The 18,203-nt window shown below is 38.0% G+C and overlaps 1 protein-coding gene across 5 annotated transcripts in view; it reads left to right on the plus strand.

Annotated features, from left to right (window-relative positions):
• The window catches only part of DOCK7 (dedicator of cytokinesis 7), a 190,291-nt gene that overhangs the window by 11,807 nt on the left and 160,281 nt on the right, over positions 1 to 18,203 (plus strand). For all 5 annotated transcript variants that reach the window (XR_005719562.1, XM_040232699.1, XM_040232700.1 and 2 more), the window contains exon 2: positions 16,982 to 17,087. Coding sequence is in view for 4 of the 5 variants with exons in the window: in XM_040232699.1 (XP_040088633.1) it covers positions 16,982 to 17,087 (106 nt within the window). In the remaining variant the exon portion in view is untranslated. The remainder of the gene's footprint in view (positions 1 to 16,981; positions 17,088 to 18,203) is intronic.

The following is an 18,203-nucleotide window of genomic DNA, read 5'->3' on the forward strand; positions in this document are numbered from 1 at the left end:
GAAAATAATTATACTCTTTACTCAGGAAAAAAATTGTTTTAATTGAAATTTAATAATAATCCTTGATTCTTTAAAATGGGCACAGGCTCTTCAACTCTGGATCATCCTCAAGCTGTTATACAACAGCATTGTGGGACTGATTCAACCAGAACTGTTATACTTTCTCAGGAAAACACAGGGTCAGTCTTTTTCAGGAGGCTTAATATTCCAACTTCGTACTTGATAAACCTCTGTTACAGGACAGACTAAAGCTGAAGGGGAAGATTAGGCTGCAGTCAACCTACTTACTGCCCTGTGGCCTTGTTTATTCTATGTACATAGCTGTATCATGTGAAAATCAGGGATTTTGTTGTATCTTTTTGAAACTTGTAGCTGGTTTATTTTTTTGTGTTGATCTGCATATTATTACCTTGTATTACTGTATAGATTTTTAATATCATTTCTATTCAACATTGTATTAATATTGAGTGTCTTTGCCGACAAACTTTGCCGACAAAGGTCCATATAGTCAAAGCTATGGTTTTTCCAGTTGTCATGTACAGATGTGAGAGTTAGACCATAAAGAAAGCTGAGCACTGAAGAATTGATGCTTTTGAATTGTCGTGCTAGAGAAGACTCTTAAGAGTCCCCTGTACTTCAGGGAGATCAAACTAATCAATTGTAAAGGGAATCAGTTCTGAATATTCATTGGAAGGACTGATGCTGAAGCTGAAGCTCCAATACTTTGGCCACCTGATGTGAAGAGCTGACTCATTGGAAAAGACCCTGATGCTGAAGGCAAAAGGGAAAGGGGGCAGCAGAGGATAAGATGGTTAGATAGCATCACCAACTCAATGGAATGAATCTGAACAAACTCTGGAAGATGGTGAAGAACAGGAGAGCCTGGTATGTTGCAGTCTATGGGGTTGCAAAGAATTGGATACAACTTAGCAACTGAACAACAACATCCTCAGTTTGTTTATAATCTCAACATGTTTTCACTTAGTATTAAGCCTTATGGTTATTGTAGGTTTTTGTAGATCTCTTTCAGTTTGGGTTCCCTAGAAAACAGATGCTGAGACAAAGATAAAGAGTTGAGACTTTCTGGGAGGCATAATCCTAGAGCATTAGAAGAGAAAAGGGAAGTGAAGCAGAGAAAGATGGGAAACAATGTAAGGTAATATCTTATCTCGTTGGCCACTGCTTCACAAAGAGCTAGGAGGAGATTGTTTGGCACGTGTGCTTGCTAGGCCATACAGGATATCACTGGACAGCAGAATAGTTCCTCAGATCTGCAGATGGGGCTCTGAAAGAAGAGGAAATTCATCTGCCTGCTTTTCTCCTGAATTTTCCTAACTCAGAGTTAGTTCCCTTTCCTTTCTGGGTTGCATCTTTTGGACCCCTTTGTCAACCACTCGAGATGTCCCACGACTTTTTCAGTGGCCTTTTATAGAAGAGACTTCTTGGTTTCAGGTGACAGAACCTCAAAGCAGATTAACTTGCACATACAAAAAGTTGCTGACTAAAGTAACTGAGTACATTTGGTCCAGTGATGTTCATATAGGCTTCTTACCTTCTTGTCTTGGCTAGATTTTCCCATAGAGTTGTAACAAAAGGGTTACAGTGGAATTGACAGTCCCAGGCTCTAATCCTGCAAGTGCAGTTGTGGCAGAAAAGGTTTAGGAACTCAGTTATTGGTCTGGCTTGGACCACATTACTATAATCCTTCCTTGAACCAATTATTATATTTAGGGATGCAGGGGACTCTGACCAGTCCTGGGTAGTATGTCCTCTATGGCTTGGGGGAGAGATATGATGGTGTCAGCAACACTCAACCTCAAAAAATGAGTTCCTTATCAAAAAGGAGTTTATAACCAAAAGAAGGAGGATCAGAGAGCTGGTCCCCAAAACAACTGATACTCTTTGAAACTAGTCATTTGAAGTTGGGTAGCATCACTATAATCATTTAAATATATAGCTGTATAGTCAGCTTGACTACCTGCTAAAATTTAAATGTAACTGGTGAAGTACAAAAAGAAAATCAGGGTAACCTGATGCCAGCTGTGGATCCCATCTCTTAACTTTAAGTTTAGTTCTCACCTTAATGCCAACTCTGGGCTTTCCTGGTGGCTCAGCTGGTAGAGAATCTTCCTGCAATGCTGAAGACCTGGGTTTGATCCCTGGGTTGGGAAGATCCTCTGGAGAAGGGAACAGCTACCCACTTCAGTATTCTGGCCTGGAGAATTCCATGGATTAGTCCATGGGGTCGCAAAGAGTCAGACATGACTGAATGACTTTCACTTAATGCCAGCTCAGCACCTCCCAAGGAGGTCTGCTTGGTTCTTGTTTTCTGGCTTTCCCATGCTTCTTTCTGCACCTGCACTCCTGCATCATCCTTAGGTGTTCCATATTTGTCCTGTGACACCAGAAAACTGAACTCCTCTGCGCGTGTCAGCCTATTATTGATTTTCAGAAACTTTGCTAAAGATACAGGGATGGTGGTAAGGGGCCTCAGAGTCCAAAGCTTTCTTAGTGACTTCACCCCAACTCTTTTCTTTTTACCATCATCAACATTCTTTTTTTCACTGCGAGCAGTTTCTTCCTCTTATCTACATAGAGTAGTTCCAATCATATCCAGACTCTTAAAAAAAACTGTTTTTACATTTATTTTAATTTTTATGGTTATTATTCTTATATTTTATTTATTTGTTTTTGGCTGCACTGGGTCTTCGTTGCTGCACATGGGCTTTCTCTAGTTGCAGAGAGTGGGGTCCACTCTGTAGTTGTGGTTCACGGGCTTCTCACCGCGGTAGCTCCTCTTGTGGTGGCACACAGATTCTGGAGTGCAGGCACAGCAGTTGTGGCGCACAGGCTTAGCTGTCCCATGGCGTGTGGGATCCTCCTGGATCAAATCTGTGTCCCCTGCATTGGTAGGCAGACTCTTAACCACTGAACCACCAGGGAAGTCCTCTTTTGTTTTTTTCTTTAAACAAAACAGGACAACTTTATTGAGCTATGCTTTACATACCATATACTTAATTTGTTTTAAGTGTATCATTCAGTGATTTTTAGTAAATTTACAAAGTTATGAAACCATCACTCAGAATCCTGTTTTAGACCTTTTTCATTCCCACCTAGGATGTTTGTGCCAGTTTATAGTCACTCCTTAGTCCCACCCCAAGTTGTGGCAACTCCTAATATACTTTTAAGTCTGTCACTTTCTATCTAAATTTGCCTTTTCTGAAAGTATCATATAAGTGGAATCATACAATACATGGCCTTTTGTGTCTGGCTTCTTTCACTTAATATAACTTTTCAAAGCTTGTCATGTATTGGTACTGACATTGTGGTTTTGATTTGCATTTCCTTAATGATTAGTGATATTTTTCCTGTGCTTATTAACCATTTACATATCTTATTGGTGAAATATCTATTAAAATCTTTTGCTCATTTTTGAATTAGATTATCTTATTTTTGAGTTGCAAGAGTTCTTTATACATTTTAGATACAGGTCCTTTATTAGATGTATGATTTGCAAATATTTTCTCCTGTCTGGTTTGTTTTTTCATTTTCTTACTGGTGAATTTTGAAGCACAAAAACTTTAAATTTTGATGAAGTCTAATTCAGTAATTTTCTTTTTGTGGATTATGATTTTGGTGTTGTTATCTAAGACTGCATAATTCATGCTTAGGGTTTCCTTCTCTGTTTTCTTCTAGAAGTTTTATCTTTTACTTTTGGTTTATGATCCATTTTGCATTAATTTTTGTGCATGGTGTGAGATGAGGGTCTAAATTCATCTTTTGCATGTGAATGTTCAGTTGTTGCAGTAGTCTTTGTTGGAAAGACCATCTTCTCATTGAATTGCCTTCATACCTTGTCAAAAATCAAGGATCTGTATATCTGTCCTTGAAATATCAAACCGGAAGTGTCTTTCAGCTTTTTTTTTTCTTTTTGAAAATTGTTTTTTACATTTCTGTAAGCATTTTAGGATCAGTATCAACATGAATTTTGCCAATTCTGATAAGGATTTTAGGATTCTGATAAAGATTACATTGAATCAGAAAACTAAGATCATGGCATCTGGTCCTATCACTTCATGGGAAATAGATGGGGAAACAGTGGAAACAGTGTCAGACTTTATTTTTTTGGGCTAAAAATCACTGCAGATGGTGATTGCAGCCATGAAATTAAAAGACGCTCACTCCTTGGAAGGAAGGTTACGACCAACCTAGACAGCATACTCAAAAGCAGAGACATTACTTTGCCAACAAAGGTCCATCTAGTCAAGGCTATGGTTTTTCCAGTAGTTATGTATGGATGTGAGAGTTGGACTGTGAAGAAGGCTGAGCGCCGAAGAATTGATGCTTTTGAACTGTGGTGTTGGAGAAGACTCTTGAGAGTCCCTTGGACTGCAAGGAGATCCAACCAGTCCATCCTAAAGGAGATCAGCCCTGGGATTTCTTTGGCTGGAATGATGCTAAAGCTGAAACTCCAGTACTTTGGCCACATCATGCGAAGAGTTGACTCATTGGAAAAGACTCTGATGCTGGGAGGGATTGGGGGCAGGAGGAGAAGGGGACGCCAGAGGATGAGATGGCTGGATGGCATCACCAACTCGATGGATGTGAGTTTGGGTGAACTCCGGGAGTTGGTGATGGACAGGGAGGCCTAGCGTGCTGCAATTCATGGGGTCGCAAAGAGTCAGACACGACTGAGCAACTAGACTGACTGACTGACATTGAATCTGTAGATTAGCTTGGAGAGAGTTGCTATCAGCAATATTAAGTCTTTAGATCCATGAAAACAGGCTGTGTTTTCATTTATTTAGAGCTTTATTGATTTCTCTTACTAATATTTTAAAGTTTTCAGTGTGTAAGTCTTACACTTTTGTTAAATCTATTTTTAATTTTTTATTGTTTTTGATGTTATCATGAATGGAATTAAAGAATTATTTTTGGTGAGTTTGTTGCTAGTATATAGAAATGCAATTGAATTTTGAATGTTAAATTTGTATCCTCTGACCTTGCTGAACTCATTTATTAATTCTAGAAATACTTGGTGGATTCCTTAAACTTTTCTGCTTATAGGATGTGTTGTTTGTGAGTAAAGAGTTTATTTCTTCCTTTCCAATCTTAATGCCTTTAATTTCTTCACTTTCCTTCCCTCTTTCTCTCTCTCCCTCTCTCCCTTTCCTCCTTCTTTCCTTCATTTCTCCTTTTCTCCTTTCCCGAATTCCACTGCCTGGATCCTACGGTATAGTGTTGAATAGAAATGGTGAGAATGCACATCCTTGCTTTCATTCCAGTCTTAAGAGGAAAGCATTTCACTATTAAGTTTAACTATTTAAGTTAACTATAAAAGTTTAAGTTAAACATTTAACTATTACCTGCCTACAGATAATGTTATATAACAGATAATGTTACAGATAATCTTCATGACTTAGATAACCATGATGGTGTGATCACTCACCTAGAGCCAGACATCCTGGAGTGTGAAGTCAAGTGGGCTTTAGGAAGCATCACTACAAACAAAGCTAGTACAGGTGATGGAATTCCGGTTGAGCTATTTCAAATCCTAAAAGATGATGCTGTGAAAGTGCTGCCTTCAATATGCCAGCAAATTGGGAAAACTCAACAGTGGCCACAGGGCAGAAAAGGTCAGTTTTCATTCCAATCCCAAAGAAAGGCAATGCCAAAGAATATTCAAACTACTGCACAATTGCACTCATCCCACATGCTAGCAAAGTAATGCTCAAAATTCTCCAAGCCAGGCTTCAACAGTATGTGAACCATGAACTTCCAGATGTTCAAGCTCGATTTAGAAAAGGCAGAGGAACCAGAGATAAAATTGCCAGCATCTATTGGATCATCGAAAAAACAATAGAGTTTAGAAAAATATCTCTTTTGCTTTATTGACTCCGGCAAAGCCTTTGACTGTGTGGATCACAACAAACTGTGGAAAATTCTTCAAGAAATGGGAATACCAGACCACCTGACCTGCATCCTGAGAAATCTGTATGCAGGTCAGGAAGCAACAGTTAGACTGGACATGGAACAACAGACTGGCTCCAAATAGGGAAAGGAGTATGTCAAGGCTGTATATTTCACCCTGCTTATTTTACTTATATGTAGAGTACATCATGTGAAATGCCATGCTGGATGAAGCACAAGCTGGAATCAAGATTCCCGGGAGAAATATCAATAACTTCAGATATGCAGATGAACACCACCGTTATGGCAGAAAGGGAAGAAGAACTAGAGCCTTTTGATGAAAGTGAAAGAGGAGAGTGAAAAAGTTGGCTTAAAACTCAACATTCAGAAAGCTAAGATCATGGTATCTGGTTCCATCACTGCATGGCAAATGGATGGAGAAACAGTGAAAACAGTGAGAGCCTTTATTTTCTTGGGTTCTAAAGTCACTGCACATGGAGACTGCCGCCATGAAATTAAAAGGTGCTTGCTCCTTGGAAGAAAAGCTATGACCAATCTAGCCAGCATATTAAAAAGCAGATACATTACTTTGACAACAAATGTTCATCTAGTGAAAGCTGTGGTTTTTCCAGTATTCATGTATGGATGTGAGATTTGAACTATTGAACAAAAGCATCGAAGAATTGATTCTTTTGAACTGTGGTATTGGAGAAGACTTTTGAGAGTCCCTTGGACTGTAGGGAGATCCAACCGGTCCATCCTAAAGGAGATCAGTCCTGAATATTCATTGGAAGGACTGATGCTGAAGCTGAAACTCCAGTACTTTGGTCACTTGATGTGAAGAACTGACTCATTATAAAAGAGCCTGATGCTGGGAAAGATTGAAGGCAGGAGAAGGAGGGGACGACAGAGAATGAGATGGTTGGATGGCAGCACTGACTCTATGGACATGAGCTTGAGTAAGCTCTAGGAGTTGGTAATGGACAGGGAGACCTGGTGTGCTGCATTCCATGGGGTTACAAAGAGTTGGACATGACCAGCAACTGAACTGAACTGAGGCAGGTAGTGTAGGAAAGGGAAGCAGGGGACAAAGATCTGAGAAGTCTTTAAGATGAACAGAGTTTGGCAACTAATTGTATACAGTTTACACCAGAATATAATTTCTGTGTTATCTTATCTTGGTAAAAATTGTATACAGTGTTACAGTTTATGGGTAAGGAGATTCTGGCTTTATTTTCCTGAGTAGAATTAAGGTATATTTATCTCCTTTTGGGAGGATTGACTTTTTACAGTATACATTTTCCCCCTTCAGTTTTCTTTTTAGCTGCCGATTTTAGGTCAGTGATAATTTTTACAAATACTAAGATTTTAAATTTTTTTCTATAGTTTATTTAATATGTTCCATGAAGTAGGGAGCATTGTTACCACCATGTTTTAGGTGAGGAGATTGAGATAATAGTGAAATGCTGTAGATCAGAATGATGGAGACCTCCAAGTGTTTTTAATACAGTGCTTTCTGAATCTTTAACTTAAATATTATCCCCAGATAGTGTCAGATGGGATACATGAGTCATCTGACATCCTTTTTTTTTTCATTCTGCCCCAAAAGGAAGTGAAGTGAAGTGAAGTCGCTCAGTCGTGCCCGATTCTTTGCGACCCCATGGACAGTAGCCTGCACCAAGCTCCTCCGTCCATGGGGTTTTCAAGGCAAGAGGACTGGAGTGGGTTGCCATTTCCTTCTCCAGGGAATCTTCCCAACCCAGGGATCGAACCCAGGTCTCTCACATTGTAGACAGACGCTTTACCGTCTGAGCCACCAGGGAAGAGTCAAACTCTGTCTTAAATGTGAAGTGTATTATAGAGAAGGATTATTTCTGTTCTTTGGTTTCACAAATCAACCTGTATGTGTTTTTGTTTTCTTGGACTTTTAGTCATTACTGGTCCACTCTGGACCTAGATTCTTAAAGAATTTAATGCAGGATAACTTACAAATGACAGCGCCTCAGGTGGGAGTTTTATTTAACCATTCATGAAAGATAGGAAACAGATCATACCAGTGGTAGTAATTATTATAGTGTTCCTATTAATATGTTAATATGTATCAGACATTTTCGCTGGGTATCTTTAACTGACCTCATAGGCTAGATTTTGGAGAATAGAGAAATCATTAATATGAAATATTTGTTGTCATTCAGTCTCTAAGTTGTGTCCAACTCTTTTGTGACCCCAAGGATTGTAGCCAGCCAGGCTCCTCTGTCCATGGGACTGTCCCAGGGAGGAATGCTGGAGTGGGCTGCCATTTTCTTCTCCAGGGGATCTTCTTGACCCAGGCATCGAACTTACGTCTCCTGCATTGGCAGGTGGATTCTTTACCACTGAGCCACCAGAGAAGCCCAGGATGAACTATAATTAGAATTATTTACCTTTGGAAACTTTCTTCCATGGAAAGAGGCCTTCAGAGTTTTATGGATCTGAATTCGAACCCAGCATCTACCTTTCATAAGCTTGGAAAAGTTGCTCTATTTTTGAAATTTATCTAAAAACGTCTATTTTTTCTTGCTGTAGATTAGTATATAGTACCGCAGGAAATTTGGAAATACAAAAGGCCCAAAAGAGAAAGTAAAAATCACCATAATTCTTGATTTAGACAAAAATCTTTCAATGAAGCTTACATTCTAGTGATGATCTTTGCAGACCAGAAATTGCTTAAATGTCTACCAGTAGAGAGTGGTTAAATATGTTGCAGCGTATCCATTTCATGGACTCAATGTTAGATAAGAGGAGAACAGTGGTTAAGAGTAAGTGCTCTAAGTTCAGATCTTAGGGCTATTCCTTATTGGTTAATATGACCTGAACTTCTTGAAATTTCAGTATCCTCTTATAGTACCCACTTCATAGAGTTTTTCTGAAGATTAAATGAGGTATAAGAAATTTAACACTGTAAACAATACCTGGCACATTGTAAGTGCTTGGTAAACATTGATAGAATATTATCATTAATTTTATGTGCTGATACGGAAAGATTCTCAAGATATATTAAGTGTATAATGTAAGATACCAAGAAAAGGTTATGTAAGATGTTATATGTGAGTATTAAAAAGTAAGAATTTCTTATATACACACATCTTTTTCTTGAAGGATCCTGAATAAAACATTAAGTGGTCACATGTGGGGAATGGGATTGGGGATTGGAAAGGGTAGAGAAATAGATCTTTTGTTTTTACTTCTTTGTGAAGTTTGAGTTTTATTTAATTAATTTATTTAGTTTTGGCTGCACCACATGGCATGTGGGATCTTCCCGGACCAGGGAAAATCAAACCCATGCTCCTTGCATTGGGAGCACGAAGTCTTAACCACTAGACCACCAGGGGAAGTGCAAGTTTGGGTTTTTAATACTATGTATGTGTGTGCATGCTAAATCACTCCAGTTGTGTGCAGACTCTCCAGCCCCCATGCACTGCCAGGCTTCTCCTCCAGGGGACCTTCCCCAGCCAGGGAGCCAACCTGCATCTCTTACATCTCATCTCTTAAGTCTCTTGCAGTGGCAGGTGGGTTCTTTACCACTACAGCCACCTTGGATGCCCCGGTACCACGTACATTTTCCTTTTCTTCTTCTTTTTTTTTTTTTTTAAGATGTTGTCTTCTTTTACCAAGTTGTTTTGTCTTTTCTCCATAGTAGGAAATTTTATTTTCTCTACTTCTCATAGTAACTGTATTTATGTAATGGTAAAGAATTTTAAGTGTAGTTCTGGAACCAGCCCTTTGCAGATTTGCTAAAGACCTATTAGAGACTACTTTGAGATAAGTAAACATATTGTCTTATTAAAACATTGTTTAAAAGAAGAGTTTCACATAGAATAGGAGAGCATTACGATTCAGTAGTAGTTTTTAAACTTACCACTTAACAAATGGGATAGTAATGATGTTACTAGGCTCTTAAAGAAAAAGTTAGATACATTTAGAACTCTTCTGTTGACTCAGACTTTTTTCCTCCCCAGCAAGTGCTTACCTGATTATTTGACAGTAATAAATAAAAAGGTATACTTCTTGTCTCCTTTCAGTCAGTTAGAAACCAACAATACTTACAGGTTAATTTACTCTGATAAGCATTTGGAAGGTTCATGTACTGGGTAGTCTTTAAGTTCATCCTATTTTCTTACCTCCATTTCTTTCTCTCCACTCTTATACTTTTCTCTCCATTCTACTTTCTCCCATTGCCATTGTTTCATTATCTTAGACATTGAAGATGTAAAGGTTAATAAGATGTAATTCCTGCTCTCAGGAAGTTCATATCAATTGTTCCATTCTAGCATTCTTATTGAACTACTTTTTTGGGAGGAGGAATTATGAATTTTTCTCTCAGTTCAGTCACTCAGTCATGTCTGTCTCTTTGTGATCCTGTGGACTGCAGCACACCAGGCTTCCCTGTCCATCACCAACTCCCAGAGCTTGCTCAAACTCGTGTCCATCAAGCCGGTGATGCCATCCAGCCATTTCATCCTCTGTCGTCCCCTTCTCCTCCTGTCTTCAATCTTTCTCAGCATCAGGGTCTTTTCAAATGAGTCAGTTCTTCACATCAATTGGCGAAAGTGTTGGAGCTTCAGCTTCAGCATCAGTCCTTCCAATGAAATATTTAGGACTGATTTCCTTTAGGATGGACTGGTTTGATTTTCTTGCTGTCCAAGGACTCTCAAAAGTCTTCTCCAGTACCACAGTTCAAAAGCTTCGGTGTTTAGCTTTCTTTATGGTTCAACTCTCATATTCATACATGACTACTGGAAAAACCATAGCCTTGACTACATGGATATTTGTTGGCAAAGTGATGTCTCTGCTTTTTAACATGCTGTCTGGGTTGGTCATAGCTATTCTTCCAAGGAGCAAGCGTCTTTTAATTTCATGACTGCAGTCACCATCTGCAGTGATTTTGGAGCCCAAAAAATAAAGTCTGACACTGTTTCCACATCTATTTCCCATGAAGTGATGGGACCAGATGCCATGATCTTCGTTTTCTGAATGTTGAGCTTTACGCCAGCTTTTTCATCCTCCTCTTTCACTTTCATCAAGAGGCTCTTTAGTTCCTCTTCACTTTCTGCCATACGGGTGGTGTCATCTGCATATCTGAGGTTATTGATATTTCTCCTGGCAGTCATGATTTCTTCTTGTGCTCATCCAGCCCTGGCATTTTGCATGATGTATTCTGCATATAAGTTAAATAAGTATGATAACAAAATACAGCCTTGACATAATCCTTTCCCAATTTGGAACCGGTGCATTGTTCCATGTCCAGTTCTAACTGTTGTTTCTTGACCTGCGTATAGACTTCTCAGGAGGCAGGTAAGGTGGTCTGGTATTCCCATCTCTTGAAGAATTTTTCACAGTTTGTTGTGATCTACACAAAGTCTTTGGTGTAGTTAATAAAGCAGAAGTAGGTTTTTTTTTTTTAACTCTCTTGCTTTTTTGATGATCCAGCGGATGTTGGTAATTTGATCTCTGGTTCCTCTGCTTTTCTAAATCCAGCTTGGACATCTGGAAGTTCACAGTTCATGTATTGCTGAAGCCTGGCTTGGAGAATTTTGAGCATTACTTTGCTCGTGTGTGAGATAAGTGCAATTATGCAGTAGTTTGAACATTCTTTGGCATTGCGTTTCTTTGGGATTGGAATGAAAAGTGACGTTTTCCAGTTCTGTGGCAACTGTTGAATTTTCCGAATTTCTCTATTTAGTCTCATATTTTTCACTTCAGCTTTTTAAACCTTATTAAGCACCCAGAGTGTTCTAGGCACTCTCCTAGAGGGTGCTAAGCTAGGTAAAACTAATTGCTTCGTTCCTTGTAAGGAGACAGGTAAATAGATTTCAGAACAGTTTGATACATGCTATTCATCTGCTCAGTTATCACAATGAGGTAGTTTTTGATCGGAAAGTGCCGCCAGACAGTTAAAAACAATACACATTTTCTTTAATGGCAGAAATTAACCTCTTTTGAGACATTTATACAAAAAAAGGGACATACTCCTGTCAGAATTAAAGGTTCTTTGGCTTCAGTCATTCCCCAAGGAGGTTGCAAAGGTACCTCTGAAAAGTGAGTGTGCCAGGTCTGAGTAGCCAAATCTTTCATTTTTAACCAGACTCTTTTTTTCCCCCACCATACTTTTACGTTTGTGGGTTGCATTACTACCATTCTAGAAAACCTACATTGCAATTTATGTGCTTCTTTCAAAGAGAATGTTTACAAACATTGGGTTTTCCCATTGCTGAAACCAAGCTCTGTCTGCAAGGCCAGGTTCTCATTCCACCAGGGAAAACAGTCTGACTAGTCCGCCGCCTATCTGAACGAGCCTCCTGGAAACGCCATTACTTTGGATGAATGAGGATAAACACAATGCTTTGAAAGCACAGAGGATGAGTGTCTAACCTGAGTAAAAGAGGCAGAATTAATCAGGAATGTACGGAGGATATGACATTTCTTGAAGAGTATTTGCCATACCTGTATTCCATATTTGGTTTTCTAGTTTTCTCTGTTAAGGCAGAATAGTAATAACTGAAGAGTTTTAAGCCCTTAAGGTAAATTATAGACCTCATTTGCCTTTCTAAAATATAAGGACGTTTTCCTCCGTTATTATTGTTCTGTTTCCCACATTAAAAAAACACTAATTCCCTAATTATGTAATACCTTGTCCATGTTCAGAGTTCTCATTATCCTTAGAAATATCTTGTTCAAACCAGGATCCAGTTAAGAACTATTCATTGTATTTGGTTATATTTAAGTCTTTCTTTCTCTTTTTGAATAGACTTTAATTTTAGCCTTATTTTTTTTGGTGCTAAAGCTTAACCCACTGCGTTTATTTATTCATCACACTGACTTGTTAAAGAGACATGACTTTTCTTTTGGTTTTTGTCTGATTGCCTTTTTTAGTATTGTTAATACTGTTCTCTGTATTTTTTGTGATCTAGATATTAGATATACAGGTTTGTTTTTGCTTGTTTTTAAACTTTTTATTTTATATTGGTGTATAGTTGACTAACAGTGTTATGTTAGTCATTTTAAATATAGCAGTGTAAATGTCAGTTCCAAACTCCCTAACTATCCGTCCCACCCCGTCCTGCATACACACACACACACACACACTTACTACAAAGCAGGAACACACACACACACACACACTTACTACAAAGCAGGAATAGACTCACAGATTTAAAAAGCCAACTAATGGTTACATAGGTCTGATTCAGTTCAGGTTAGACAAATTTGGCGCAAATACTTGGAAGGTGATACAGTGTTGCATCTGTTTATTTATTTTTGCCTCTTTTTGTCTTTAATACCAACTATACGCAATGGTCCAACTGTGATTCAGCCTGTTGGTCATCAGTCTTGGACTTGTATAGTCACAGCTTTGGAGTATCATCTGTTCTTACCTTTTTTCTTTTGAGGCTTTTTAGCTAGCCCTTTTTGCCTTGTCTTTGATATGTTCCCTTACCTGGTACATTCCATGGTATATTCCCTTACCCTTCTTCCCTGAGTTCTGTCTTCAATATAAACAGTACCAGTTCCAAGAGATATTATTCTTATTTGACATATTACATTGTGGACTTTTTTTTTGGTAAACTTTATAGGAGTAGCTCAACTAACTTCTTTTGTTTTAGTCTAAACTCTCCTTTGGTTTCCAAGGTGGCTCAGTGGTAAAGAATCCACCTTCCGTCTTCACTTGGGCGTTTCCTCTGGTCCCATGAAGAATAAGTAGAGATGAGACAGGCCCAGATTAGGCTTGGGGCATTTGGAAATCATGGTTGATGGGGCATCTGAAACTGGGATGAGGTTAGATGAAAGGTTACATGCAACATAATTTTCCCTTTGTGAACCCTTTGTTATTTCTAATGTCTCATGATGAATGGTCTTAGTGAGTGCATTTTTTTTTTTTTTGTAAAAACTGTAACACATGTTGACATAGTGAGGGAGTTTGTGGAACTGGTGAGAGTTGGTAAGGAGATAAATAGGTCAAATATTGGATCATGTTCTTCAGGGAGGGGAAGAAGATATTCTGCTATTATAATTTAAGAGCATAAGTAACTGTGGGATTTTTGACCTCTTTCTACTTTGCTGTTGATGTTAATAGCTTATTAGAAGTAAAAAGGTTTCCTTGTATTGCTTTACTATATGAGCTACATTAGGAATAGGAAAAATTATCAAAAAGCTAATCTATGATAAAGGCTTTTAACTGATATCAGGAACTATATTTATTATATTACTTGTCATGCATACTTTGGACCATGGTGTAGTTAAGAGAGTTTTCTGTTTGGGAAAATTTCCTCAATTACTGTTGAGGAAATCTTTTCATGTAGAGAGTCTTAATATAAATACATCCTTTGCTGGGTTGCAGGTATTTTTATTACCATTATAGCTCAGTTTGGAAATGGTTCTTATTTTACAAATTTTTGCTGATTTTCTCTTGTGGCGATTAATGGCTCTGTGGAGATTGCATGTCTCTGTTATTAAGCAAAAGATTGTCTCTTTTGGAAGTAATATTTTAAGTTTTGTTTCATTTTTTTACCATTTTGTGAAATCAGAGTATGTCTTTCAATTAATTGATGCTGTAATGGTTAATTAGCAAGGCTTTTCTTTCTTAGCTGTACCTGAAGTAACAGCAAGCCCTAAGTTAGTGAGATCTTGACCTTGATGAAATATAGCAGTTTACAATTCAGATTACTCATGGTTTAGCCACAGAAACACTGAAAAACAGAAGTGGTAGTGTTGCGGTTGGCAGACTGAGTTAAGTAGCACTGAGGAAGGTAGAGATATAATATTTGTTCTCTTGTTCTCTGCCTCTCTCTCTCTCTCTTTAAAGGCGTTTTCATATTTTCGTCTCAGTCTTGACAAGATTGTAAGGCCTTTAAACCAAACCTAATGAACATTCACAGTGGATGGGTGTCATTAAAAGACCTGAGGGGAACCATAAACTGAAGTGACTGTTCCCGTCCTCTCACATCCAGGTGCTTTCCAGATTTTGCCCTTTGCCCTCTCCTCAATCTGTATTCTCCTTCAAAGGTTACCTTTTCTCTTTAGCTTTCACCTCTGACCTCTAGTGGTTTCTTCATGCTCTTCTCTTCCTCCCTTGTCTGTTGTCAGTCTTTTTTATTCATTTGCTTTAAAAAAAAAAACCTAAGACTTTTTGGGGAGAAGTTTTAGATTTAAAGAAGAGTGGAAAGTGAAGAGATCACCCATGTTTGTACCCCAATCAGGTATCCCCTATCATTAACATCTTGGGTTAATGTGAAACCTTTGTTATAATAGATAAGCCAATATTAATACATTATTATTAAAGTCCAAAAATTATATTCGGTTTACTCTTTGTGTTGTGCATTCTTTAGGTTTTGACAAATGTACTGTATATGTATCTATTATAATAGTATCATGGAGAATAGTTTCAGTGCCCTAAAAAATCCCCTGTGCATTACTTATTCATCTCTTCCTTTTCCTTCCTCCTACAACCCCTGGCAGCTGCTCTTTTTTTTTTTTCTCTCCTCTCCATACTTTGTCTTTTCCAGAATGTCATGTAGGTGGAATCATGTAATACCTTGTCTCTTTCGCTTAGCAATATTCTCTTTTCTTTGGCTTGCTAGCACATTTTTTTTTTTTAGTTGCTAAATAGTATTCCATTGTATGAATGTACTACAGTTTGTATATCCTTTTACCTGTTGAATAAACTTCCAACTTTTGGCAGTTATAAATAATAAATTAATTTTTTATGAAACACAAATATGATCTAAAGTACTTCAAGTAAAGAAAAAGTTGAGCCAATTCAGTACCTTGAGCCTTAAAAAATAACACTTTTACCTTTGTATCAAAAATTTCTAATTGAGTAGTCAGCTCCCAACAGTGCTCAAGAGGTATGTGTGGAGTGGTTGAATATGAAAAAGGTAAGGAAGTATGGAAGAGAAGAAGGAGGCTAAAGGCTATATCATATAATATTCAGATAATTTTTGGAAAATGAGATTGTCTAGAAATTCAGTTGGAAATTTGAATGGGCACTAAGATGTTTAGGGCTCTGAATTCAACCGTTAATTTGAGAACACTCCAGAACAAAAGTATCATCAAGCTGGCCCAGAGGTGAATAAACATTTCTCTGTTTCAAGTGCCACAAGCCAAATATTTTAGGGAAAATAGCAGTAAATGAAACCATTGCCTCTGTTTATATAGGGCATGCATGAATGTGGAAAAAATAACTAGGAAGGAGAAAAATGCGAGTTAGGTTATGATGAATGCTCTAAGAGTTTTAAAGAAGGATATTATTTTAGCTGTGGTGAGTCAAGAAGCTTTTATGGAAGTCTTGCTGTTTGAGTTTTACCTTTAAAATAGTTGAGTTGAATTTGCGGATATAGGAGAGAAACAGCATTCTAGGAAGCAATTTATGTTCGTTGAGAAGAATTTGAGATAGAGTATAAAAGCTGAAGAGGTGATTAGGGTCAAAGTATAGAAAGCCATTAATACCAGAGTATGCAAACAGTTTTTATTAGTTAAGTAAAAATAGGGAATAATTTTATGGGGCATGAATATTGTTTATAAAGTATTTTAGAATTAATTTTATATCCTTAAAATTTATATACTTTATAATATATACTTCTTTTTTTAAATTTAGATTACTGTTCAGCCAAATTAACTTTTTTTTTTAAATTTTATTTTTACTTTATTTTGCTTTACAATACTGTATTGGTTTTGCCATACATTGACATGAATCAGCCATGGGTGTACATGAGTTCCCAATATTATATACTTTATAATATATACTTCTTATAGCTTTCAGCTCTATCATAAGCCAGAATATTTCCCTGAAATGTCATATACAAAAAGAAGCTTTATGTAAGTTGACTGTCAGTTTTGTACCCTGAATCAGCATTATAAAGACATTCTACTATAATTATAAGCAGTATTTACCAAATTAGCTTATGAATTTATAACCTTACTGATATGCTGAGATTTTGTTGTTCTTTAAATGAACTTTTAATATACTTAGCTTTCTCCCATTTTTAATTAAGCTGATTTCTTTTTGCAAACAATTTATTTGCTTTTTTTGTTGCAGAACTGTGGCTGCTGAAGTCAGGAAGCAGATCTCTGGACAGTATAGTGGCTCTCCCCAGCTGCTCAAAAACCTCAACATTGTTGGCAATATATCCCATCATACCACAGTAAGTAATTTGTTTAAGATATGGTATGTTACGGTTACATTCTGACTAGGCCATGAAAAACAGTGGAAAGATAAGAGCCAGGCCTTTGACTGTGTGGATCACAACAAACTGTGGAAAATTCTGAAAGAGATGGCAATACCAGACCACCTGACCTGCATCCTGAGAAATCTGTATGCAGGTCAAGAAGCAACAGTTAGAACTGGACATGATGGAGAAGGAAATGGCAACCCACTCCAGTACTCTTGCCTGGAGAATCCCATGGAGGGAGGAGCCTGGTGGGCTACAGTCCATGGGGTCGCAAAGAGTCGGACACGGCTGAGTGACTTCACACACACACACACACACACACACACACACATATGTCCTGCAGGAGCCCAGGCGGGAGGTGGGAACGCATGGGCGGGCAGCCCTGGACATGAAACAACAGACTGGTTCCAAATCGAGAAAGGAGTGTGTCAAGGGTGTATATTGTCACCCTGCTTATTTAACTTATATGCAAAGTACATCATGTGAAATGCCACGCTGGATGAAGCACAAGCTGGACTCAAGATTGCTGGGAGAAATATCAATAACCTCAGATATCAATAACCTCAATAACATAACCTCAGACACCACCCTTATGGCAGAAAGTGAAGAGGAACTAAAGAGCCTCTTGATGAAAATGAAAAAGCTGGCTTAAAACTCAGCATTCAGAAAACTAAGATCATGGCATCTGGTCCCATCACTGCATGGCAAATAGATGGAGAAACAATGGAAACAGTGGCAGACTTTATTTTCTTGGGTTCCAAAGTCATTGCAGATGGTGACTGCCGCCATGAAATTAAAAGATGCTTGCTCCTTGGAAGAAAAGCTATGACCAGCCTAGACGGCATATTAAATAGCAGAGCCATTATTTTGCCAACAAAGGTCCATCTAGTCAAAAGCTATGGTTTTTCCAGTGGTCATGTATGGATATGAGAGTTGGACTATAAAGAAAGCTGAGCGTTGAAGAATTGATGCTTTTGAGCTGTGGTGTTGGAGAAGACTCTTGAGAGTCCCTTGGACTGCAAGATAAAACCAGTCAGTCCTAAAGGAAATCAGTCCTGAATATTCATTGGAAGGACTGATGCTGAAGCT

Source organism: Oryx dammah, unplaced genomic scaffold (assembly GCF_014754425.2).
Source record: "Oryx dammah isolate SB20612 unplaced genomic scaffold, SCBI_Odam_1.1 HiC_scaffold_28, whole genome shotgun sequence".
NCBI classification, from domain to species: Eukaryota; Metazoa; Chordata; class Mammalia; order Artiodactyla; family Bovidae; genus Oryx; species Oryx dammah.